Source organism: Anser cygnoides, chromosome 6 (assembly GCF_040182565.1).
Source record: "Anser cygnoides isolate HZ-2024a breed goose chromosome 6, Taihu_goose_T2T_genome, whole genome shotgun sequence".
Classification (NCBI taxonomy): domain Eukaryota; kingdom Metazoa; phylum Chordata; class Aves; order Anseriformes; family Anatidae; genus Anser; species Anser cygnoides.
The window spans coordinates 34,998,065-35,025,844 of NC_089878.1; the positions used below are offsets into that span (position 1 = coordinate 34,998,065).

General features: G+C 39.8%; 1 protein-coding gene across 5 annotated transcripts in view; it reads right to left on the reverse strand.

Annotated features, from left to right (window-relative positions):
• TMEM163 (transmembrane protein 163) overlaps positions 1–27,780 on the reverse strand; it is a 99,686-nt gene that overhangs the window by 5,178 nt on the left and 66,728 nt on the right. For 4 of the 5 annotated variants that reach the window (XR_010832257.1, XR_010832256.1, XM_066999248.1 and 1 more), the window contains 3 exons: positions 17,661–17,762; positions 17,169–17,217; positions 2,311–2,422 (listed from right to left, as the gene is read on the reverse strand). Coding sequence is in view for 3 of the 5 variants with exons in the window: in XM_066999248.1 (XP_066855349.1) it covers positions 2,311–2,422; positions 17,169–17,217; positions 17,661–17,762 (263 nt within the window). In the remaining 2 variants the exon portion in view is untranslated. The remainder of the gene's footprint in view (positions 1–2,310; positions 2,423–17,168; positions 17,218–17,660; positions 17,763–27,780) is intronic. The other variant, XM_048062825.2, reaches the window with a different exon arrangement.

Below are 27,780 nucleotides of genomic sequence, written 5' to 3' on the forward strand. Positions count from 1 at the left end.
TTCCCCTGCTTCAGCTTAAGTCAGATCCCATCAACGTGATATGCAAAAGGCAGGAAATAGTAAGATATTTTCTTGCTATTATTGGCTGACGGTTCCAAATGATCTAAAAGCTACTTACAAAGGAAATTGTCCTCTCTTCCTGACTGTCGTTCAGTCAAACCTTTCTTTGCTGGGGCGGCAGGAAATCAGGCTGCAGGTATGAGTCCCACGTTCTGTGCATAAAGCTTACTAGCACAGGACACAACAGGTGGCTAAATCTGGGAGGGAAATGGGTATCTAAAACCTACAGGAAAGTTGGGTGACACTGCCTGTCTGCCTCATTTCTGCACTTGTCCTTTGAGACGGTGCAAAATTCAAGATAGGAAAGGGCTGCAGTAATTATCCAAAAGGCCATGAACTTTTGCTATACACAAACTGTATAAATAACATTTTGCCTTATCAAGACTAAAATATTAAGGCTTTAAAGAGCTAATGTTGTAAAGCCCTATTCTAAAACATTGTTCTAAAACATTTTTTTTCTAAGAATATATATCCTCAACAGAGAATCTAAAGTTTTGGAAATAAACCGCTTTTTCAGGAAGAAGAATGTGTGCTCAGCTTACTCAAAACAGTTTGTGCTATACAGCCAGTGATCACAGGAGGTAAAATAGCAGGAAACAGAAAACACTAATAAAAGAAATGCAAGGGAGTGTTAAATCTGTCTCAGACACTGAATCACATTGTCTCCTCCTGAGTGTTAATAAACCAAGTATACATGTAAATATTTTTCGTGAAAGAAGGTATCTAACTACGCATGGTAAGATCAGCCTCCTACATTTTCTAAAATAGTTGTAAAAAGAAGAAAATAGAGATAAAAAGCAGAATGAGTTAACTGTATACTTCATTCCCTAATTTTTTAATCAAAGGATGAGCATGCTCCAGCTCAGAAACAATATAATTAGCACAAGGATGTAATTATGGGCAAAGTGACTTCTGTGTTATACAGGAGACCAATTCAGAGCTAAAGTTATACAGGAATTTTTCAACTAATGTTTTGTCTGAAAAAAAAAGTTGATTGTTTAAAAAACAGGGCACCTTTTTTAAAGGGAGGGTTAGTCATTTGCCTGCTTAGAAATAGTTCTAAAACAGTCAACACATCTCACTTACACTCTGACAGCAAAGGAAGTCAGACTCACTGGTCTAGTTCCCAGGATCCTCTCCAGAATCCTTTTTGCAGGTTGCTAATCTTTTTGTTTCAAACAAAAAGGGGGTCTGTAGTAAGGAATAGGAGCACTGAACAACACAGTCTATTGGGAGAGAATTACACATGCAGGGAGGCAGTAACTTACTCCTACCCCCCCGCACTGCTGTTTTGATTTTTTTTGCTTCTTTTGTATTTATAATATAGGTACTCACAAAGTATTTATATAAGCGGGACAACATAAATTATAAATACTCATGTTATCACACATCACCAAAAAAAGTAGATTTAAATGACTCATACTAAAGCAATTATATGTATCCATAGAGAAAACTCAAAATTGAGTTTCCTTAAAGTGAAATCTTAGCGGAGGAAAACAATTTATATCCTACAGTCCCTGAATCACTAACACTACTGTGTATCCTTATGGAGCATTTCAGGCTGCTGCTGTCAAAACAGCAACAGTTGGGCACTACACAGCTGCACCAACAGCCCAGTAGCAGTGAGGTCTTCCCAGCAGTGTCTGAGTTTCACCTTGTGACAAACTCTGGCAGGGGGTGGGACGATAGGCAAAGGCATTGTTTTCCATGTGATACCTTACAGGCTCTACAGAGCAAGTGGCAGGTAAAGAACCAGGGTGACAAATTACATCTACAGGGGCAGTGTGCATGAAGGCTGATCGCTGCTGAAGGCAGGAAGGTGTTTTCTGCTACATACGCACTGTAGGCGTGAGTTTGTTCACCAGGTGTAGGCAGCAAGGATGGATGTGACTTCACCAAAGCTATATAAATTGGTGTCGTAGCCCCACACTGCAATCTAACCTCTGACACACACCTAATTAATAATATGCTCTCTCTCTCTCTATATATATATATATATATTATTGCTTACTATCTATCCATTAACTGTTTGACTTCCATCAGACAAACCCATTTCAGCTATGTCTTTACGTAAGATTCTAGTGGTACCACAGATTGTTCTGGTTTGGTTTGTTGTTTTTTTTTCCAGTGGCTTTCTCTTTTTAATACTCTTCCAGAGTTGCCCTTGTGCGGGGGGTCACTAGTATCCTCCGTGTCTACAGCATTCCCTGGGGGAGTCTGTACGTGCAACAGGATCATCTCCACACTCACCGTCAGTTATCAGCGCTCTGCTTGTAAGGACCTTTCCCAGCATAAATTTGATTACTGCCAAAACAGTGCAAAGGATGCCACTTAAAACGGAGACGCTATACAGAAAATCATCCTGGAAGAAAAGACATCAGGCGTTAGTATATCTTCTCGTCCTGTCCTACATACTGAATGACAAATAGTACTAGTTAATATGCAATTACTTGCGCCACTGAAGTATACAACCTGAGAAAAAGATTTCCTGAGTTATGACTTTCATGACAGCCGGTGCTTATTCTGTTTATACTACTGTCAGTAATTGCTCTTGCAAACATAATTAATGATGGTCCCAAGCAACACAATTTGAATGGACCCAAACTCCTCAGATTCAGATTCTATGCCTGCTGGGCTGACTGCAGACTGCCTAGTAATCTGACGTCTAATGCAATCAAACACAAAGGCTCTGCATGCAGGATAAAAGACTGAGAGCAAAATCCCACTTACCAGATCTTTGTTGATTTTTTTTTAATGTGAGAAATAATAATTTAATTCATTTCTGAGTCTGCAATTGCTTTGGTTATGTTTGGTTTCCCTCTTTCCTAAGGTAAAGTCTGGTCCAAGCTACAGCCATAGTATGAGTTTTGCTACTGATGTGCAAAATTGGGTTTAGCTCTTAGAAAACAAATTTTCACTGGGCTTTCATTTCAAAGCTACAGAAATATCCACATTACTTAATTTGAATACATAACATGAGCTCCCTAGGCTCCCCTGATGGAAAGCTGAGTGCCTATGTAGGGCAAATTTAATTATTGTTTAACATACGTTCTCTAAGAGGTCATCTGCAGGCGCCTACCTCTTTCCCCTGACTATTTTGTGTTCAGCTGGGGTGAGCAGAGCCACTCCTGGGTGCTGAAACACCGGCGCCACAGCCAGGTGCCCAAAAGGGGTCCCTGTGCTTCCTCCCCAGTGAGGTCCATCAGCCCAGGGGCAATGCAGAAGCACTACCATGCCTGCCTGCCATCTAACCACAGAGCTTTGGAATAGATTAATTTATTACTCTTAATAGAAGCTTTAATTTAAGCTGTTGCAACATCAGTAGAAATAAAGAAAATAGCAAGAATATATTTTTTTTTTTATCTGCAGGTCTAAGTGGGCCAGTGCCACTGGGACCCTGTTACCGACTAAAATACCCTGGCAAAAATCCCCGTTGATAGTAAACGCTGTCATAATGATTCATCATCACCTCCATCCATTTTCGTTATTTCAGCAGCAATTAAACACCCAAAGAAATCAAAAAAAGGTTTTGAAAGCTGCTTAGGAAGATACTGGGAACTGGATTACTAATGTAATGTGCTCACATCCCCAAAATAATTTATTCCGTATGTTTTCCTACATTTTTTTAAGTTGTATTTTCCAAGTCTACTTCATTCTCTGTCAGCCATGAGCTCATTCTCTCTAGTCCTGGCAAAGTATTGAACAGCAAGACGAAACGCACCGAGGGAAGGAGCACAAAACAGAAGAGGTTAGAACAAAGAACTAAAGCAACTGGGTAACGGTAAGAAAAAAGGCATTTGTGAAATTATTTTACCAAAATGACTGGAAGATATCCAGTCAGTTTTGGAGGGCTAGGGAAATACTGGGAATGTTTGCTTGGTGTCAGCCTCGCGAGTAAAGCTGGAAGCTTCCAGAAGATCTGAAACAACAACAAAGCTTCCAAAGGCTGAGTAAACTTTGCAAGAAATTCCTGTCAAGTTCATGCTTCTAAATGTTGTGCTTCTTTCTCAAAAATGTATATTTACCATGCCCAAAGATTTAATTTTGATAGTTTGACAAATTCTGATTAGTCTTGGGGTTGTAATCTCATCTAAAATTTTATTAAATAGCTCATCTGATACTGCATAACAGAATCACAGAATCACAGAATCGTCTAGGTTGGAAGAGACCTCCAAGATCACCCAGTCCAACCTCTGCCCTAACACTAACAAGTCCTCCACTAAACCATATCACTAAGCTCTACATCTAAACGTCTCTTAAAGACCTCCAGGGATGGTGACTCAACCACCTCCCTGGGCAGCCCATTCCAATGCCTAACAACCCTTTCGGTAAAGAAGTTCTTCCTAATATCCAACCTAAACCTCCCCTGGTGCAACTTTAGCCCATTCCCCCTTGTCCTGTCACCAGGCATGTGGGAGAATAGACCAACCCCTACCTCGCTACAGCCTCCTTTATGGTACCTGTAGAGAGCGATAAGGTCGCCCCTGAGCCTCTTCTTCTCCAGGCTGAACAACCCCAGCTCCCTCAGCCGCTCCTCGTAAGACTTGTTCTCCAGACCCCTCACCAGCTTCGTTGCCCTTCTCTGGACTCTCTCGAGCAGATATGTGTATCTGCATATGTGTATCTAGCACATATGCATACACATACGGATATGCGTATCTAGCATATGTGTAAGACTTCAGAATAACCTGAAGCACAACGACATGCTCCCTCAACGTAATGACCACAGAGTCTCTACCCTGAGCTAACAGTCAGAGTACTGTTCTCATGCCATCAGGCAGAGTACAACTTTTCTACAGATGAACAAGTTTGTTTTCACTTTCTTTGCAAGAGTAAGCATGGCGAGCAAACCTGCTCATGATCCCCTCGAGTTTGAAGGACCTTTTTTTTTTTTCCCTACAGAATCTCAACCCAGCTAGTCACCAGCTGATAGGAACTGCCTTTCATCAGTTATTGACCCTGAAAAATAATAGTATATACTGTCATCAAAATCAGTCTAACAAACAGCTTTAGTGACAGCCAAGGCAACTTATATGTGATACAAGTTTCTGAATAAACTCATGGAGTGAATTTATGAATAGGCTTTTTATCAAGGTTTCAGGAACTAAAAAAGTCTTCCTAAGTTCTTTTTTTTTTTTTTTTTAATAACAGAACACAAGCTCATTTGTTGCTAATACTAAAGCGACTGGATCAATCATAGCTCCTTTGCAATCACAATGGACATAGAAAGGGAATAAGGTAGAAAACCCTGCTCTTAATGTGAACACCTCAGTAATTTCTTGCTTTAGACTGTGCAGAATAGACTTTCAGAAGATTCTGTTATCTCTTTTCGTCTCTCTAAGCAGTATTTAAAGAATGATCGTCGCAGTTTTACACAACAGCCACAAGGAGGCGGCCGATACTTCAGTACAAGGCAAGGAGACAAAACTGAAGGGGAAAAAAAAAAAAAAAACAAAAAACAACCTACATTCACTTTCCTCAGTCCTTTTCCAGGCTTGCTGGATCTCCAGGCACCCAGCTGGAAGAAGCAGCGTGAGGCTACATGCTGCTAGCAAGAAGGTTTTGTAGATGTAAGAGATGAGCTCAAAATCCGCGGTGAAGCCCAGCAGCTTGGCCGCCACCTATGGCACGCAGGCCGAGCAGGTGAGGCAGCAAAAGGGCAGAAATCAGCTCAAAATGCTCCTTGGGGGCTACATACAGGATTAGAAGCTGGAAGCGGTTTAGGAGAGCATCTGGCTGTGCTGGTACACCACCAGCCTGCAGGATGTGACCGCTACAAGGGGCTCCACAGATTACCGGATCCCTCAGGGGCGCCGGGTGACAGGACTTGGGGCTGGCGCACCCCCCTTGCTGCAGCACCGCGGGGCCTGAAGAGTTAAGCACGTCATACTGTGGCTGTGAAATGCTTCCCATTAAACTAACCATCATTTGGAGAAACGAAGACGAGAGAAGCCATAACAGAGAGCCAAATTAATAAAATAAGCCTGGCCATCTGGCACCGTCTCCCTCAGGATCTTCCCTCAGTCGTGCCCTCTCTGTAGCCCTTGCCTTAGCATCTGACGGTCATCAAGAGCACAAAGCAAATCTAGCCAGACTCACTACACACATTCCTGGTGTTATTTTAATTAAAGCAGCAGCAGCAAATTGGGACAGATGATAAAAATTTAAATTCTGATCATTTCCATATGATAAAGGCTTCTCAGCCTTGTAAATAAAGCTCTTTCCTTTTCCATTTCTTTTCATCATATTCCCTCATTACTATTACACTGTACATGAGACCTCAATTAATAGGCACACATCATCTGGCTAGATGGCCTCATGTATAAAACAGCAGTGTACATAAAGCTAGGTGCTCATCCTGGGCCGCCATCTCATTACACAGCACTCTAACAGCTGCAATGTCCCAATTTAAGATTTTTTTTTTTAAATGCAAGATTTTACGCCATGATAGTTTCCCAAAAAAAGAAAGCTTTCCTAGGATGCTTTCTTTGCTCCTAAAAAAGGAATAATAGCAGTCCGCAGGCAGCTTTCCTGCACTTTATCCGAATGCATTGTCCCCACCAGTGCAAATGAGAACAGAGGTCTTCAAAAACGTGACAACATTTCTGTCCCTGCTTTCAAGGATCTCACCAAAAGCAGCAGTCATCTTATAGCTTAAGGAAAATTTGTTGATGATGATGTTGTGACTTTGATCTCTTTCTGAACCTACTGTAAAAACTACAAAAAAAGCTGCAGGGGATGCTTCAGTGCTTGACTTAGTAGGTGGAGACATTTTAACACAATTCCCAGCCTAGTAACTGAATTTTAGCTGATTTGTGCTCCTAGCCTTTTCCTAGAATGTCTTACTTGTTCTGACCCTACTAATTTACTCGTATTTCATACCACATTATTTCTACCATTTTTTTTCCATCTGTCCTTCATTTACAAACCTTTCGTTTCCTCTTTTGGGATGTAGAAATGTTCTCTTTTCACCCTAAGTTTACAGCGTTGAGTAAAAAGGTATTTATTGGCATGGGAGGAAGAAGGCCTCTCCAGTGTTCCTCACCAGTGGTGGGTCTCCTTCCTCTGTGAGCCTCCACCACCAGCCCCCCACCATCGCAGCCGGGAGCTGCTGGTACCACTTCTTTGTCCCGCTCTGCCCTTCCCACAGAAGGCGGCCTCTCACCATGCCCCACCTCTTCTCTGCTGAGTCTTGCCCAGGAAAGAAGGGTTTGAAATAAAATGAGACATCTTGGCTGAGAATGTAGGGACGTATTTCTGGAATGCTACAACTGCCATTGGCAGAAGTGATGTTGTGACTAGCCCAAACCACGCCGGATTTGTGCTGCTAAATACTGATTTTCCCCATCCCTGCTGTTTCACATATCCCCACGACGACCTTTTTTCAGTCCAGGACAGGTCACTAACCCCTCCAGTGCCCACCAGGGCCTGCTGCCACCCTGTTCCCCGTCCCCACCTCCATGTACCCTTGGCTGCCGCCCGCCCTCACCTCACCTGGGCATGCTGGCTGGCAGGGAGCACCTTACTTAACCGGATTTTGGTTTCCTCCCCTTAGAGATGTTCCCAATACAAACATTTTGTAAAAAAAGTCCAAATCTCTACCGCACTTTCTCACAAGTAATAAATAGTTTATGTAATCAGTCTGCAGGGAGCTTCTGGGAAGCCACAGGGCCTACCTCACCAGCTAGCTTCAAAAGGGACAAGAGCTTTAATTGCTTTTCACTGTCAGAAAACAAACCGGCAGCCCAGCATCTGACTCAAGTAGCAGACTCTTCGCATGGAGATGCAAAGATCTATTATTAGCTCCAAAACAAAATTCTTATGAATGTTTAAACTTGTATCCTTAGTGCTGAGGCACTGTGACAAAGCAATTCCACAGAGCACAGCGCTGCTTCAGGACATGAATAAGGAAGGCACCGTGTGGTGAGAGCAGCTCGCAGGGGCACCGTGGCCCAGGACCGAGGGGCTCTGAACGCCAAGGGCATTACCTGAGGCGACGCTGGGACTCCTGCAGCAGGCCCTTGGGCCTCACAGATCACCCTCGCTTCACGCTTTCCCAGAATTCCTCTATTTTGTTTTAGCACCAGTCAGCTAGGAAACATAATTAAATGGTGTTTGTCCCCACACTCAGAAACGTCTCTTTAGTGAGACTGTCACTTCTCCAGGTAGGGGGAGATTGAGGCCAGCAATCCCTGTCACATAACCTACCACATGGCTAGCAGTCACCGACACTCACTTCGTATCACCACAGCAAGACCTGAAAACAAGACTTCATCAATCATCTTAATTAGCTAGTAAGCCACAATTTAGGAAAAAAGGTATCAACTACACATTTTTTTCGTTGTATCTGCAACATTCTCACCAACATGTAACAACATGTGTGTTTTAGGGTTAAATTCATTGTTAAAGGCCAAAAAAAAGCTATCAAACCACACCTACTATTACTGTAACAATAACAAAACAGGATTCTGACATATAATTAATATATACAGTACTTTGATTTGAAATTATACGCAATAAATTATATGTATGTATGTGAGAGACTAGAATTGTATAGAGAAGTATGTATAAGGACACGTACATATAAACACAAGTAATTGCTATATTTCTATTGACCTATAATTCAGCTGTTGATGTTGTTAAATATAATATGTATTTATTATAAATGATTGAACTTGCAATTGAACTAAAACTCAAAACGCTACACTGTGCCACTCCAAGCTCCCTCTTCAACGTTAATCAATAATATATGATAGAATTACACGCGGCCTAATCTTACAAGGGATTTCATTTATAAAAGCATTGGAGGCGCCACATCAGATGTGCATCACGTCTTTTGTATACAAACTGATTACATTTTCCTTTTTGTTCTGCAGGAAATGTCAGAAATATGGCATGACGCTTGCTTACTCTTGCAAAAAAGTGTCCTTTGCCATACTAATGAGGACAAATGCCAAACTGCATTGACATTACATGTGTTATACTATTATCTAGGGAAACGCACGCAGTAACTGAATAGTAAATGGATATTGATTTACAACCCCAGGTGAAATTAAAAGAGTCACTCTCAGTGTTGCTGGGTTGGGCTTTTTTAGCCTTCTTAACAAACAAGAAATTGTCTGCAAATTCTTTGTGGCAACAGCCAAGCTAAATCTCACCATTTTACACAACTTATATTTATTTTATTCAAGAATATATGGTGATTGACATGAGGAAGGTAAATAGGCAAATGAGAAAAGGTTGTTACCAGAGAGATGTCAAGAGTTAACACTAGTAAATCCAAACACAAAACAATGCTTGAAAACTATGCCTAATTTGAGTTTTAAATCCATTTCCAAATATACTAACAAAACATCAAGAAATCACTAAAATTTACCCACAAATCTAAGCATAATGTCATCAATGTCATGGAATATGACATAACTCCTCCTTATTTGTAATGAAACGTGTGCATCAAATCCTCAGGGTCGGTACTGGGTATGGATATAGCTCTCTGAAACATCAATAAAGGAATGGCAATTCCTCTTCCTACTGGGAATTACCTTATTATGGCCAACACTGGCTGGAGAACAAATGCTGTGAGGAACAATAGGGGTAATATTCTGAATCTGATAGCTATAAAAAAAAATAGTAAATCACTTCTGAGCCATTAAGAAGTGATTCTATTTTAGCTTCAATACTCAACATTGTAGGAAAAAAATATATAAATGAAATTATACAATCTGAGAATGATTCATTTAAAATTAAGTGGAAGGGTAAACAGAATGAAGGTTTTACATTCCAAATGCCAAATGTTGATTAACTTAATAAGTTGGATGTAATGAAGAACTGCTAAAATTATCAGAAAGCTTAGTTCCAAATAAACCAGAAAGGAAGAGCAGCTGGCCTACTTCTTCTAACAATTCCAGCATGTGTATTAGGAACAAAGAAAAAGAGAAGGAAAAAAAAAAGAAGAAAAAAAAGGAACTGATGAGTGAAAACAAATTTCCTTAGGAGTCAAGGATATGAAACTGAAATAACAACAACTTTGGCATGTCATGCTGAAACAGACCCTACAAAAATAAAGCTTCACAGCTATGTAAGAAATAAGGAAAGAAAAAAAAAAAAAGTGGAATTTATAGCTGTAATGTCACATCACTCTTTCCTGTGAAAAAAGTTTTTCAAGGATTTTGTGACCCTTCTGTATTTTTTCAAGTTTTCCAAGCGTACAGTGACTTGCACATAGCTATCCCTCATGACAACCATATTCACAGTGTTTGGGCAGATGCACTGTATGACCCCCCCCCCCCCCCCCCCCCCCAGGATGTTCAAGACAGTGTTACACTCTTAAGTGAGAGCTGAAGGCACTGCAGAGGTTCTGTACAGCACAACTATACCCACTATTTTTCAGGAAATCTTAACCAAATATTTAAGCATCCTAGCTATACGATAAGAATAGGAGAGGAACAGTATGATTTCTTTCAAAAACAACATGTTCCAAAACAAGTGTAAAATGTCATCACATCTCTAAATTCATAAAATATGAAAGCTTTAATTAAAAACATTTTCAGACAAATGAGAAAGGAGGTCACAGCTTGATAAAGAAAATGACTTGCGCATATGTGTTGATGCGTGCACAAACTGCGTCTACATAGACACCCACGCAGATTTGTCTCCAAAGGAAAAGGAAGCATCTCTGCAAACTCAAGGCAAGGTTAGATGTCAGTCAGATCCTCTCTGGAAGGTACACAAAAGCTGTATGCTCATCATTTACAGCCCTGGCTAACCGGGAAAGTCCCAGTTGATCACAGGTTAGCAAATGTGACTGCAATCTACAAGAAGGGCAGGAAGGAGGATCCAGGGAGTTACAGGCCCGTCCACCTGACCTCAGTACAAAGGAAGGCAATGGAGCAGATCACCTGGAATGCCATCTCATGGCACACACGGGACAATCGAGTGATTGGATACAGTCGGCATGGCTTTATGAAAGGTAGGTCCTGCCTGACTAACCTGATCTCCTGTGACAAGATGATCTGCTTAGCCTTCAACAAGGCTAGGGATGGGTGCTGCACTTGGGGCACACAACCCCATGCAGCCATACAAGCTCAGGGAAGAGTGGCTGGGAAGCTGCCCAGCAGAAAAGGACCTGGAGGTGCCGGTCGGCCAACGTCTGAACATGAGCCAGAGGTATGCCAGGTGGCCAAGAAGTCCGATGCCATGCAGGCCTGCATCAGAAAAAGGGTGGCCAGCAGGACCAGGGAAGGGATTGTCCCTCTGTACTCGGCCCTGGTGAGACTGCACCTTGAATAGTGGGGCTACAAGAATTTCTTCACAGAGAAGAAATTTCTTCAAGCATTGCAATGGGCTATCCAGAGAGGTGGTAAAGTGGCCATCCCTGGAGAGACACGTGGATGTGGCTGGGTGGCTAGTGATGGGACTTGAAAGGTCAGGTTGACAGTTGGACCTGATGATCTTGAAGGTCACTTTCAACCTAGATGGCTCTATGGTTCTGTTCTCTGGTGCTCAGTAAAAGTAGTTTCCAAAGCTTTCAAAATGTGACTGCCCTATATAGAGAGAATTTTTAGTTTCAGAGTATTTGTCACAATAATTGTAGAAACACAGGAGGAATTGTACATCCATCCCCTACCAGGGCAGTACTTGCAGTAAGTATGAAGGGAAATTCACCTGCAGGCACTTTTTGTTGTTCCTAAAATCATGTGTGAGAGAAAAACAATCCATTATGCTTCTCACTGCATCTATTCAATTTTAATGCTTTCCAGACCCTTTGGACAAACAGATCCCTTTAACTGCAGTACTTCTCCTACATCTACACTTTTATCATCTAACCCCTAATTCATGACTTCATGGATTAATTAATTTAAAAACACAATAAACAATATAATTCTATGGACCAGTTGTTAGAAAACACTGCTCTACGTCACAAATGCTGAAAACGCCAGCGGAAGGGATTATATTTCAAACCTCGAGGATTAATATATATCTCATTTACTTCAAAAGAAACTTTTTCCCATGATAGTAAAAAGTATATAATTAATACAAGTACAGAATTACATAGTTCGTGAAAAAATTAATTCACTGGCCAACTCTCCTGATACAGGATGTCATTTTTCAGGGCAGGCTTCTTTTTAATTATTATATAAAGTAATATGCATAGGGAAAATCCTAAGCTTATCTAACAGCGACAATTCCTGAACTTGCTATTAACCGCAGCAGTTGGAATCTACAATTATGAAAGTTCTGCAAAAATATCATTTCAGTGCTCAGTAGTAATTTGGTAAAATGAACATATTCTATCAGTCTCTGGTGACTCCTAAACCTTGAATCCTGCAGGCTCTAGAGGCCTCCCCATCTAGAAACGGAGACAAAACTAAAAAGGAAGTCATGAAGAAAGTCAGTGGTGACCAAAGATAATGAACACCTCCCACGTGAGGAAGGATTAAACAGAAAAGGATTCTACTGCTGTCAGAAGAGACTGGTGGAGCATACAATGGAGGAAGACTTACGACTGGGATGGAGATGATTCACAGGGAAATGCTGTAACCATCATTTACCTCTTCCAGTAAAGGAATTATGGAGGCAACAAATGAAGTCAGAATGTGGTAAATTCAAAAAAAACCACAATAGGTACTGTAAGAAGAAATATTCCCAATTACAGCATCATGTGATGTTGTCAATACTAAAACCCTACAGAGCCTTAAAAAGTGCTAATAGAAATTCCTAGAAGAACAAAGGCATCAGAAGCTAGCATCCCCATGACCATGGGGCTTGCTGAGATGCAGATGGCCAGAACCAGGACCACCAGGCACCTGCCGCTGTCAGGAACCATGAGCCAGGGCCACAGGGCCTTCAGCCCAACTCAGCATGGCCACTGTTGTGGTTGCATACAGAAAACACATGCATTACCAGCAGTCAAAATTCCAGACAAGCATGTATTATTAAAATGGACCATATTTTAAACCAATTAATCTATCTAGTCATTTATATCCTACCTTACAGGTGATTTCAAAGGCAAATAGACTCCTTGGTATATCAAGCAGGGGAACTAAAAATAGAAATAGAGCATTTCTGTGTTTCCCAGGGTTTTGAAGTATTTGAAAAATTGCAAAAAACATTGTCTGTGCTGAAAGCATATACACTACATATTATTTGTAATTACTTAACACAGAGGAAAAGGTAAAATAAATAAAAACAGAAAAGAAAGGGAGAACCAGTATTAAAAAATGCAGAAAATCAGTAGCTCTAATTGTCCTCTCTTCTATGCCAATGCACATTGGGAGTGTTGTAATTCAGTGTGTTTCAATGAAGTTACATTCAGCATGGAATAAAAGAGAATTCAGCTAGGTGAGTGAAAAATGCCTGGCAGAGCTAAACTTGAGCTCCACTCCTGCAAACTGAGCTGGAAATGCCATGAATATGTAAGCCTGTCATTCTCCTTTTGGTTGTCTGAATCCTGGTGAGGATTAGCAGACCTGCAACTGAAATCATCATACGAAATGACAAAAATATCACAGACTTCTGTTTCTAAATGTCCACATAAATAAAATAAAAGCTGTGTTCCAAACACTTGAAAAAGCATTCAAATGATTTCTTAGTCATGTGAATTCTTCATCCTTTCTAGCTAGCAGTATTTCCATGAAAGCCACTTGTTTGAGATCCATCCACTTCAAGGACAACAGAATCTCTATTCTAAAGATCTCATAAAATCTTTTTAAGGAAATATCTTTCTCTCTGCATGCATATTAAGAACTGAGAGAGAAGTAACCAATGTATTTTATATCCAACAAGAAATACAATGAACTTTGTGTAAGTGATCCAGAATGATTCAGAAGTGAGTAACTACACTTTTAGGTCTTTAATCATAGCATGTTACAATTCATTAATAGATACTTGATTGCTTGATCTGTTTCATTTGTTAAATTAAATTTTTCCACATCATATACTATTTTCTCCAAAACCTGCACAAATTAAGATGAACTCAGAAGTTATAACTGCTCCCAATATGTAGCTTTGACAAAGTCACCGAAGTTTACAACAAATTAAGATGTAAAAACCAGACTTTAAAACCAGACTTCTGGCTGTGATGCAGCCAGCCATATTGCTCTGCACTAACGTTCTTGTTAATCTGGAATCCTACACAAGTGGTAGAGCAACACATTCAAAACCATTTCTGTCTTCAAGGCTGACATCTTTCGTTTTATGTTCTGCATCTGAACACCAAGTCAACATTTTCCAGTTGAGCTAAACCACATTATCTCCTCAGACTGAAGTCACACATCTAAAATTTCACACAATGCTTTGAAAAGTACCCACACCTTCGATGACCTTTGCTTCAAGAAAGGCAAATTAAGACAAACTGTACGAAAACATTGTGCCATTATGACTCAGATGTGAACACTTACACTGTAACCTACATCTTAATCTGGTGAGGAGCTCTTCATGCTACTTTTATATCAGTTTGGGATACCGGTGGAGTTACACTGATCTTTCCTTTGTCTTGATGTCCTATTCTTGCTCATGCCACTAGGATAACATCCCTGGCATCAGAGTAGCATGCTGATATGAAACCCCAATGATACAGAAATCGCCACCAGAAAATAGTTCATGTCATTATTTGATGCAGAACAGGTTAGTTCATTACTAAACAAAATGCCATAGCAGAAAATGTTCTTTTTCCATACATGTCTAAGTTAAATGATGTTACAGAAATTGGTTTTATTAGTGGTTAATTCACCGGTAGTCCAAGAAGTAGAAGATATCAGCCTGGATAAAAGTAGATGAAGAAACTTCTTCCACTACTCATTTCATTTGAGCAGATTTCTGCTCTTCCAAGAAGCTAATGATATTGCCTGGGCAGCTGCAGATGAGCTGAGAACTCCCTTGATCAGCAAAGACCCAAACAACTGGGAGGAATGACTACTTCTACCGAGACAGAGAGCACTGCATAATGCTAAGGGACAAAATCAGGGTCAGAGTTGGGCACAGCTGGAACAAATGAAAAGGTTTTATTTGGAGGCAACATCCTTCTGCCCAAGTAGTTTTAATGTATCAACTCTTAGGTTTAATACCTTACTGGCCATTACTTGCAGCAGTATCTTCGCTACAGTGCTGTTCTCTCAGTCCCCCCTTTTTTCATTGTTATTCCTTGTTTATACAGAGATCTTTCACCTGTCAAGCAACCTTTACCTGCACCAGTTTCACAGTGACATGTACTGGCAGAGTTTGAAAAGAGAATCCTTGCCATGTCATTTAGGAGACACTGAACAGAAGTATCATCTTTTTTCATCCCTTGTTCTAACCTACTTTCCAGGGAGAATCTCAAGGTATGTAAAACCCTTTGTGTGTGCATGTGGCATTTACCCTGCTACTAGTCAGCCACAGTCTGTGCCCTGCCAGACACATCTTTCAAACTCCTGATATTACTGGAGCATATGCATGAGTGAGAGCAGTCAGTCAGATGTCACAGGAACAAAACTGTCCACTTACTCTGATATTGGGTCAAATGTAATCAGTATCCACCCTAACTTGTGCCTACTCAACATGGTTTTTAGGCCATCAAAGTCTGAATCCAAAATAGTCTGTGACATAAGGGATCTGTACAAGTTATTCCTACAGGACACTTGAAACATAGTGGGATTTGCTCTCTGAGATCACCTTTCTCTAGAGTTCATATTTTATTCCTGCTGTAAATACATTTCAAAAATTAAAAGTTAAAATGTGAGGAAGTACTACATGTCTGAAATTCATAAGTAACTTTAACGGTGCAAATAAGAGACATTTCTTCCTGTGTAAGAAACAGGACCCTCACCTGTAGATGACACCTGTAATGATGGAACACTGAGATATAGATGCCATACCTTTTAAACTTTTGTTCCTACTGCTGAAATTACTAGGGCATTTACCCACAATGAATTAGACTGAGCCATCTAAATTAATCTGATCTACATTACCATCAAGTCACCAAATGGGTCTTTTATTTTTTATCAAGGCTTCCCTTCTTATTTCTGCTTCACACAGTCAAGAGTATGTATTTATATTGAATTTTCTTACCAAATAGGAGTCAAACTGCAGCCAGATGCACTGTTTGGGTCGAGTCAAGTTAAGAGGTTGGCCTTCTTCACCTGGCCTTCGCTGCAGGGTCTTCCCTCACTCTTACCAACATCTCCTTCAGCCTTATTGGCACAATGGCATCCATGCTCACTCTCTAACCCACTTCTGTCAAAATGTTTTGGTTGAATTGGAGAACTGACTTACAAAAGCATTTAAGCTAACCTAGATCATTTTGACAGAACCAGGCTGGGGAGCAACTACATGTGCTGTTATGCTGGCAGAGCTGAGGAGGCAGTAAATTATGGAGAGTGGAAAAGAGGGAAAGTGAAATGCAAAGAAAACATGAATCACCTGTAGCCAAACGATGCACCTGGCTGCAATTCAGTAATGCATTAATTCATGGGCTTTTGCAGTACTACTCATGGTTGCCCAAACTTCACTAAACTACTGAAAATAACTTTCTGTAGTTGCCCAGCTTCTACTTAGAAGTTTCCATGAGCGCACAGTACCCAGTAGTCATCTGCAGTACTATCAGTGGGTAACAGGTTCAAATTCCATTTTGGCTCTTTTTCCAGCTCTGCCTCCACCTCCAGTCGAAAGCAAGGTGTTGAGAGTTCCCTCCAACAATATGTAAATAACAGTACTTGTTGGGGAGAAGCCGAAAGACTGTATACAGACCAAATTTAATATGTATACAGACCAAACTTCATGAAGGCTGAATACAAAAGGTCCAAGTCAGGATGTACATGCAATACTTGAACCAAAGCCTAATTTTGTTTGGGCACATTAGGAAGAGTCTTCTGGGAATGGAACTGTTGCCAAATGGCTCTTCCAGTGATTTGGATGAGTAGAGCTCAGGGAAGTTAATAACCACTACTGGAAGGAAGCAAGCAGGACAGGACAGAGCAGAACTGAGAGAAAGGCTGCTGCAGAGAACTGCTCTTTCGGCGGGCTGGCTTTCACAACCAAAAGAAAGTAGAGAGCAGGAGAAAAGCCCTTTGTGATGCTCCATGGTGAGCCAGTTGAAAAGCCAGCTCTTTCACCCAGCATGCTCCCCTCACCTGTTTCATTCTTGCTACTCGTACATGGCTCTGGAATTGGAGGCAAGAGCTGGAAAACAAAAAAATACAATCCAAAAATACATTTTTCCACATTAAAAATAAAATACTGAAGCTATTGGAGTACTAAACCGTGGAAAGATTCTCCTCTCAAAATTCTACAACTTTCTTTAAGCCCCGAGAGACTGCCTCACTTTAAGTGAACTCCTATTCCTGTATAAAAACCTTTAAGTGATTATGTTGAGAAAGATTTGGCCTGTAAAGGTAAATATGAAGAAGAGAAGATGGAGTCAAGCCTGTAAAAACCTATGAAGACTAGACTCCATCACATAAGAAAAAAACACTGCTCGAAGACCAGGACCTGTACATGCAGCCAGGCAGGATCTGCACCTGCTACAGCTTCACCAAGTTGAACAGGGCTTGTTAAAAGGAGATGTTGGCCTTTCTCAGTTTCAGTGGCAGTGTAAAGAGAATATTTTAAAGAACATGAATCACCTTACCACTTCTGGAAGCACCTTCTTCGCTAGATCGTGGATGGCTTTGATCACAATACATATAGATGATAGGAGGAATATGACGCCCAAGATAACACAAGCTCTGTGGAGGAAAAAAAAAAGAAAGGTTAAAAATTTGCTAAGAATATATTTGGAGTTTTCAACTTTCCTTCTGCTGATGGGTAACACACAACTAAATTTTAGTGATAAAAAAATCTTATGTAGTTAGAGACTTGGATTAAAGAAGAGGGAAAAAAAAAAAAAAAAAGAGGCATCTGGATCCTTCCCAGTTCTTAAAACTTGGATTGTATGTGAGAAGACTGGGTAGACCAGATGATGTTTCAGAGTATGAGTGAGGCAGAAAGACATGCCTCTTCTGCTCCTGATGACTAACCACACAGTCCTCTAGAGGTCTGTTTCTCTGTTCGTTTTTTGTTGTTGTTGTTGTTATTGTTTTGTATGGCATTAGAAATGAGCAAGGGAACTTCATCCTCTTTACCAAACCAGGGAAGATGTTTGGTAACAGTAGCGTAACTGAATGTGAAACCTCTGTTTACTCCCCAAATCTCCATAAATTAATTAATTAATTAAATGCAACTATTAAAAAAATCCAGCAGGTTAGGTCACTAGGATCGCTTCACAGGCTGTCCAGGGGTCTCTCGATACCTAAATGTCAGAAATAAGGAACAGAGCCTCACCAAATTAGGTGCTGTGTGGAATTAGACTTTTTGATCCTGCCCCACAATCTGGTTTTAGAAAAAGCAAATGGGCCATGAAAGAGACAATGAAGTAACAGAATAATTGTTTTGGATGGGACACGGGCACAATGAGGGCTTACAAAGCAGGTAATGCAGACCCAGAACTTCATAGTCACAGAGAAAATTCTTTGTTTTGTTCAAACATTGACTAATAATACTTTGAGAAGGAGTTCCTAATACTTTGAGGAGTTCCTCTCGCTTAGAAATACTACAGGATTTAAGGCTTTGATTTTCTCTACACAAACAGTAATAGCCAGTCTATTACAGTATTGGTATATCCATAACTCCACTTTACAAGTAGCTCTTCATATACAATTCTATTAGAAAATAGCAAAATACCATAAACAGATACACAGCAAGAGCAATTTTACTGTTTGAAGCATTAAATATTTAAGAATTGATTTCTATATGTACATTTTTTTTCTCCAGAAGTTCTATTTCCTTTCTGTGGTATTCATCGCTTGGTACCTATCTGCTAGCTCGGTCTACGGGTGCTATAATTATTCCAGTAGCATGCTACTATTTTTACCAACTCAGACATCAGGCCATCTGGTGGTTGGCAGCACACGCAATGTTCACATCGAGCTCAATCTAGGGACTGCGGTTGGGCTGGTACTGCTGTGCCTACGACAGAAGATGCAGCTGCGGCAGTGGCACGGGCGAGGAGCTGGTCATTTAATTCCCTAACACAAGGAACACAGAACCACACCGTGGACAATCCACATAATCCTGCAGGCAAGATCTCAGTGAAGAGGTTGCTCTCATGCAGAGGAGTACAGACAACAGAGGCCAGCATCCTTCCCAGCACCGGGGTGGTACACTCGACAAGGTACTGTGTCAGGTAGGCACAGCTCTGCTCCATTTATTTTAGGAGAGATGCTCAGCTCCTTATAGTCTTTGCTATAAACTGCAGCACAGCCCTCAGTCTTGTCCAACACAATGTGCTGCAAAAAGCCTGAAGAAAAGTTTTGAGACAGTCCTGTTACCCCACAGTCCTACCCCTAGATTTCAACAGGAGAACAAAAATTTGGTCCGCAACCTGTGGCACAGAAAGAAAAGTGCATTATGGATTCTCTGCAAACCTGCAATGATCATTAAATAGTCAAAGGGACGGGAGGAAAATTCATCTCCCCAAAAGAATGAGCAAAATAAAAAATTAGAGGGCTTTCAGTTTTCCACAGTGTATTTGCAAACAGATCCCCGTTCCTGAGATTTGCAGTTTCACCTTGTCCAAATGGATCACTGCAGACATCTGTCCAGAGCCTCTTGACCTAGTTTGGTCCAACTCAGAAATTTCCAGTACCACCTTTTACTACTTCTGTAATGTTTAACACTGTTGTAACCTACAAAGTTAATTAATTAATTCCTTCGCTTGCTTAGCCAGTGACAGGCAGAAACAAGATACATACACTTCACGCAAGAATTGCTGACATTTCATCTGAAAGCAACACCAAAAGAAAAACTTTTCTGTCATTCCCAGCAGGCTTAAACCAACACAACCACAGATCCATCAGCTGGAAAGAATGGATTGAACTTCTTTGTGCCAATATTTTTTAATGCCAAGGGAATAGGCAAGAGAACACAGTGAAACATCATCACCTTCCCTTGGCACATCTCCTATTCCCCGTACACAACTTCTGAGGAAGACAGGCAAGCAAACAGCAGACTAGCTGGCACAAGCTTCATGTGTCCAGGGAATCAGCACTTGCCCTGGCCATTGCCTGATTTGGTTCTCACTCCTGTTGGACTGTTTGTGCTTACCCTGATCTCTGTAAACTCTCCCACCACAAGCCTAACAGCAAACATTTTGCATCTTTGCTAATGCCAGCAGACAAATAATGACTTCAGCAATCTTGAGCTGCTTATCTTATTCTCCAGATCAGTTTTACTGTGTCAAAAGAAATCCCATATACCTACTTAGCCAGAAATAGCTAAAAGAAGAAAGAAAAGAGAAATACATTAATAACAGTGACACGAGTATTAATAGCAGAGAGAAATGCAGTCTGAGGCTTGAATCAGCATTCAGTCATCATACTTAGCAAGCCTAGCATCTCCTTTACATTCTGGCTTTTGGAATCCACAGCCATGCAAAATTCATGAGCAATGGCATAGTACTTTAAGTGCTAAAATACATGTTTCTTGTCCTCTTGAGTGTATCAATTCATCTGCAAAACCACTACAGCAAAACGCTGCATTACTACTGAGCCTACTGAAGTAGCTTGTTTCAATCTTGTTTGCCAGAAAAATAATTTCTATCTAGACTGCAAACTATGCAAAACACAAATAAAAATGCAGAATAAGAAACCTCCAAAATTAATTGAAATGTTAAATGTAGTAAACAATAAAAAATTGTAATTGATTAGTATAAACTTGCTTTCTTTTCAAGCCATTAGACAACAAAAACTGTAATAGAAGCCTGCTAACTTTCACCTGCTAACAATTATTCAACTGCTTTGTAACCAAATAAAATGTTTTCAGCTGCACATGAAGGGTGTTAGTGCCAAGGCTGTAGGTAAATGCAATTTCATTAATAACATTCAATTAAATTGGATAAGCCAACTGGCATTTCTAAACAAGTTCACTTAGAAGTGACTATAAAAATTAATGAAAGAGGAGTTAGATAGAAGTGAGCTTTGACTGAAAGCCCCATAAAGATTTTCCAGATACCACGGGTTTCGAATCATAACACTCCTCAAAGTATCTCCCTATTTGATTTTAAAAACCTAAAACATTACAAGTACCATATTGAATAGAAACAGAAAATAACGAGTGCATTGCCTGCAAAATTCACCATTTGCTATCAAAGAAATCTGTTCTTCAAATTTATGTGAATACCCTACTCTTACTTAAAAAGAAACATAAGTAGAAATTAAAAAAAAAAGTACTTATTTACAGCCATTTCTACCTAAGTTAAAATATGATCTTCCCACTGTATAATTACTACATCATCAGAGATATGCTATATCTATACTGCAAAATAATCGATCGCTACAGGTTTGGCAGGGTACAGAAAAGATCTAATAAAGAATGCATGAATCTGAAATTTCCTTCATTTCCGTGTAATATATTACTTCTAATGGCTTCTAAACAGAAAGAGATACAGAGAAAATTTAGTCAAAACATTTTAAAACCTAATGGAAAATCATGATTGGATTTCCAGAAACAATAAGCTTTCTGGAATTGTTCAGAGTGCAGAATATAAAGAATCAGAGACTAATTCGGAAAGGACGAGGTGAGGGCATCTCTCTGATATGCAAGCAATAATCAACTTTTAGGACAACTACAGCTGAAGCCTACAAAGGTTTTTTCTTAGTGCAATAGCACTGGGAAGGTAAGAGCGATTAAAATTGTATGCTACATAGTCAGTAGAAAGAATTTAATATTATAATTTTAACAGTGAAACCATCAGATCTTCTTTAGTTTGCAGTAGGAACTGGTAACATATGGTGATCTGCAGAATATATTTCTTGATGCATTTTTGATGCCATATTTCTATATGAAAAGCCAGAAGACAATATAAAGTATAATTCATTGTATTAAAAAATGAACTCATAATTTTTGTCAGCTTTTCTATCTAACTTTGTCACAGATGAAACTTACTGTTAAATCAGTCATACCACTGCCTTGTGCATTAAGTATGAAACTATTTGGACTTTAAAAAGAATTTATATGGCTTTCAAGCTTTGATTACTCTTAGTCTACCTGTAGTGGAATTCAGAAATTTGATTATGTCTGAATTCTAAAAAGTGAACTTGTGTCTCTAAGTTAAGCTTGCTTCTGGGTGTGCTACAACCTGACAATTTCCCAAAGACCTTTTTTCTGAAAGCAGTGCTACAACCCATTACAGTAGCAGCACAACAACTCAGATACAACCCATGTACATTTATACAGCCCTATAAATACCCATTTTGATTTACACCAGTCCTGGATATTTCCACTAAAACCAATCATTATGAGAATAACTGTAATTGTATTTCACGACATACAGCTGCTGCCTCATCTGCCATAGCACATTCCCCCTGTGGAGCTCAAATAGACAATATTCTTCATTTTGAGGACAAAGTCTCATAACTCAAAAGGAACCCAGAAGAGGAAATCCATCAAAGTAGGCAGCTGATAGTCTTTCCCTTAATCAACAGTTTGTTATTTTGCATACATTAATGGCTTGTAAGCAAGTAGCTATGAAAAGTACTGAGATTCTGGGGGTTCCAACTCCACAAACTGAATTTTCAAGCTGCTATTAATAAGTTATCTAGTTATCTTTTTTGTTTTGATTTTTCTTTCTTGTCACAAATTTAATTTGGAAAAAAAATGTCCATTTATTCAATACGTTTGCATCTAGCAGACAGCAAAATAGCCTACTAATTCACAGATTTATCTGTAATTCTGTCTTATGTTTGGAATTATTTGTTAGGATTTCCTACAGATAGTGATAAGAGAAAAATTCTGTAATATTTCAGTCATGGAAGTGAAGTCCAATCTCACTCAGATTTCTATGGTGATTATTTTTCAATGTAATAGAACAATTTTACCTTTTGTAAGGCTCTTGCCACACTGACTACTCTTTACAAGAGTCAGCCCATTACTTGCTCTTCTGTGTAAGCAGCAGCCAAGCTGAATTAAGATTGCAGATTTAGACACTCAGCTACATGTTTCTGTAACAATTTGTAAAGAAAAATAAGTAAATAGATAAATATAATTTAAAAGTTATGAATACACCCCCAGAAACAAGTTCTGCTGTATATTACCTCAAGAGGGAGCTGGACTAAGCTACACAAGGATGACTGACAGCAGAGGTTTCCTCATATCAGTTGACTGCTATAAAATACCCACTGGAAGGTGCTTTGCTTCTTAATTAGCATCCTTCTATCCTATCTTTCTGGCCAGTGGAATACAGTGACACAGTACCAGCAAGGGTTTGTAATGAAGCTCTTGGTAGTTACTCCTCTCAAGTCAATCTGCTCTAATATGCAGCAGAGGTGGTGCAGCAGAATTAAGGATTCAGAAAAAAATTAAGGATGCATATGAACACAACCTGCAAATATGTGCTAGCTTTCTCTTAGCAGCTCACAGCTACCATTGTTTTGGGGCAGTGGAGAGGGAAAAGATTCTCACGTACTTGGTAGTTTGTCTGTTACATCCTGGAACCAATTTTACCAGCACACTTCAAATTCATTAAAATAGTCCCTGCAACGTGATGACACCATGTGGGATAACACAAGATTGCCAGTAGCAGTCTAATTACTTCCCAGTTCTGTTAACTTGATACATCTAAAATGCAATATTAAAAACCTGGCCTCCCTCCTCACTTAGCCATTATATCTGTCACTAAATATCTTGCTATTTTGGTTCTCTGGCACTGCATACTGAATCAGAGCAAAACGAGACTTCAATGCACAACTGTATTCAAGTTTTTAAAAGCTTTCAGTTCTACTGGTAATACAGCTACAGTAACATCTTGAGCAGAAAACAAACTATCTACAGGTATTATTTTTTGGTGAGGGTTTCAAAAGTGTGGTTTGTGAGGACCAGGGATCACAAATCAACACCTGCAGTAAAAGACTCCACAATTTCAGACTGGCTCAGCTCTAACCCACATCTACACATCCCCGTGACATTTTTACTAGGCTAAATCTGGAAGTTAAACTTTCCCATAACAACAGAACTTCTAGTGGAATGAATCTCTCTGACAACACAGGTACATATAGGGGTAGCTCTCTTTATTGCATTAGGTGTTTGTACAGATTCCCAGTTTCACCACAAAGCAATCCCAAAGTGATTTTGGTCAGTTGTGCTTCATCCTTCCTGGTCCCTCCTTAACTCTTGTAGCCTGGATTGCATTACATTGTGTAACATGCATTCATTTTATCTATATTTAATTCCTACATTCAATTCACCACTTTTCAAAGTCAGTGTGCATCCTTCAATATCCACAAGTTAGATTTTATTGCTCTCTCTCCTCATTTTTCTCTTCCCCAGCAATACCTAGTTTCACCAGGCTGTATCATTAGTTTAAGTACCTGCACTTTTTGGTCTTAGCTTGTGGTACTAATATGTAAAAACTCCAGGTGTTCCTTAGTGAAAACATACACCCTCGAGCTGAATTAGGCCCCAAACTTCCCTTAGCCTGCAGGTAGAGGTGGCTAACAGTAATTTAGTTTAATTCTGGACTTTTTGGTTGTTAAGAACCTTACCGTGATGTATTTTTATAAGAGAAATGGACTTTCCACCCTGAGAACTGATTGCCCATAGAGGTTGTGCAGCCTCTGTCCTTGGAAGTTTTCAAGACCGCCTGGATAAAGCTCTGGGCAACCTTTTCTGATCCCAGAGCTGACTGCTTTGAGCAGGGGGTTGGACTACAGATCTTCAAAGGGCCCTTCCAACCTGAATTATCCTATGATCCCATGGATCTTTACCCACAAAATCTTTATCTCTGAAGGCTCTGTCAAGGTCTTCTAGTGCTAATAGGTCCTAATAGACCACAGAAAAGGCAATGTTACAGTCTCTGCAGGCTGTTTTCACTGCTGGAGTGAAGAGATAGTGAGAAACTGCAAGGAATTTTAAGTTAGCATTAAAATGTGCTGCTGCAGGCCAATAAGTGCAATATGATTTCTAAACCCAGGAGTAATATGAGATTTTTCAGCAAAGCTGAACAAATCAGTTTTGTGATGGATATGTGATTTAATCTCTGAATAAACCCACTAATGAATCCTCTGGAGTTTAAGCGAGAAACAAAATTAAAATGATAAAAACAATTAATTTAATAAAGAACAGAAATGTGCTAATTCCTGTTTCCATGCGATTTGAAAGGACTTTAATATTAGTGGGTGACAGCATGAGTATCGTGTATGTAATTATTCAGGGGAAGTCATATGGCACAACACTGCAAGGCAACTGCCTAAGAGGTTTTTGCCACAACAGGAGTTATGGAAGTATTTCTGAGCATACAAAATTAATTTGCTTTCTAATTCTGTAACTGTTTCTATATTTTTCCCAATTATCTTCTGTGCCTAGTCATATTTTTTCTCTCTTCATTTTGCTGGTATTTGTTTGCTTTCTTTCTTCTTGTAACCAAATACAAATTACATTCTGTGAATGCCCTTTCGTCAGTAACTTGGAGCTGGCAATAACCTGCACCACACTTCTAGATGAGAAGCAGTCAGCCTGCTTAAACAGAGCTAGGCTACTTTCATTTAACTTTTGTATTATGGCAGCTCTTATAGTCTGATGACAGTAGCCAAGTACGTAGTTCCACTCACAGCCAGACTAAGATTTAAGCGTAGGAAAAACCAAATGTTGATACTCCAAGGGTGAGAACTCAGAGGAACAAACACAATCCTTTGGTCACCAACAAGCTATTCTGTGGGGGCAAACCAGTGGCTTCTGGCTTATGGGAACGATGTACAGCAGGGTAGAGAAGCCAAAGTCAGAAAAAGCAGTGGACAAAGAACAGGTAATGGAAGAAATCAGAGGACATTTTGGAGAGAAGGTGCTAAAAATGCTCATTTTGGTTTACAGGCATCTGGGGAGACAAGGGAGGTTCCTGCTTCTTCATCATACTCTGCTGCTGGATATTAAGCTTCTTTGTGTCCAATCAGACAGTTGTACTGGTTGTTTATGTTTGTTGTGTGGCTTATTTATTATCAGGTTTAGTTACTGATGAAGGCTTGGACACCAAACTGTACATAATCACAGCTGTTCTGTCTTTACACCTGCCTGTTGCTGGGTGAAGAGAGTCACTTCAAAATGCACAGGAACAAAGTGAGCTCGATGTTCATTGCACATGTTCCAACCCACCTCCAACTGCCAGAATCCAGATCAGCAGCATTACACCTACTCCTTTTCCTCACCACAAAAAAAAAAAAAAAAAAAATCACCAGATTACAAACAAAAGGGACTTCAAGTCATATTCCAAACTATCATTAAAAGCACTTTCCTCACTTATTATATTAAAAAATATACAATGTTATCACATGGCCTAACCTCTCCTTCCACAACATGCAGGAAAATGCTGTTTATATCTGAGACCCAAGTTAGCTATGCTAGGGATCCATTTCATGCAAAAAATGTTACAGGCCTTCTAAAACTTTTTATTACCTTCACAAATTCAACTAGTTGCTGAAGAACAGGGTATGATCCTTTAAAATCATGCAGCTGAAATGGGGCATCATTCCCACAAATAATTTGATTCCCCACGTCTCACACATCTGCCAATATCTGCTTGTATCTTAAATGATATCTTAAATATCTGCTTTTAGGCCAAAAGACTTCTCCACAACTCAGAGATTTTAAAACTCTTAGTGCCAGCTTTGTAGTTTCTGGTCTGTATGGACCGTACAATTGCACTTAGGGCAAACCTGCCTTACAACCTTTGTCAGAGCATGTGAAGAGCTGATCGCCGCTCCTAGCCTCAATAGCCACGCAGCAGGTGAGCAGAGATCCTGTCCCTCCTCCGAAGCTGGAAATTAAAGCCTTCTGAGAATTTCTGTAACACTCACTTTTAGGGGGATTATCAAACTGCAGTACAGAACAACATTATATCCCTGATTTTACATAGTACCTATGTGTGTGCATACTAGGCAATAACCACAAATACTACCTAATCAACTACTAGTGAAGTAAAAGGAAAGGCTTTCATAAACTAAATAGATTTTGGATCTAGCTCTAGTAAAATCATTGCCAAGTCTACAGATGCCACACTTTTTGAAACAGATTTTAGAATGTGTAAATATATACATTTGCTATTTCATATTTAATATAAATTTTATGTGTGAGAATTTTGTGTGTGTGTGTGCATAAATGTATGCATACATGCATTTCTGCCTGGATAAGAGCAAAGTTTACGATTGCTTCACTTTTTTGCCTGAATAGGGGATAATGGATTTATGAAGAAATGATGCAGCCTTGCAAATTAGTCTAATGAAGCACCTCTGAAACTTGTATCCAGCACTGTACCTGGATGCAGTATTTGCACACTAAATATTTTAGAAGAAAAATGGTTTAGAAATTTTCAGTGTGATGAAAAAAAAAAAAAATTTTTCTCCTCCTATAAAGTAGACATTCAAGCATAGCCACACTTCTTTTACAAACTCTGCTCTGTGCTCCACCAAGTAGCAGAGACACACACATGCCACGGGAGGACCAACTCATGGGAGCTGAGGACTGCACAAGATCTGCAGTTAGATTCTCAGCTCTTTGCAGTTTGTAGGCTATCTCCATGCATTTAATATTTTTCCAGATCACTTAGCTATTCCTATCACTCATCACAAAAGAGTTTTTCCTCCAGCCACAGAGGTTTGCCCTTAACTGTGGGCAGGTGTGGATTCTGCCATCTGTGCATCTCTTTCTTACATACAGCAGAGA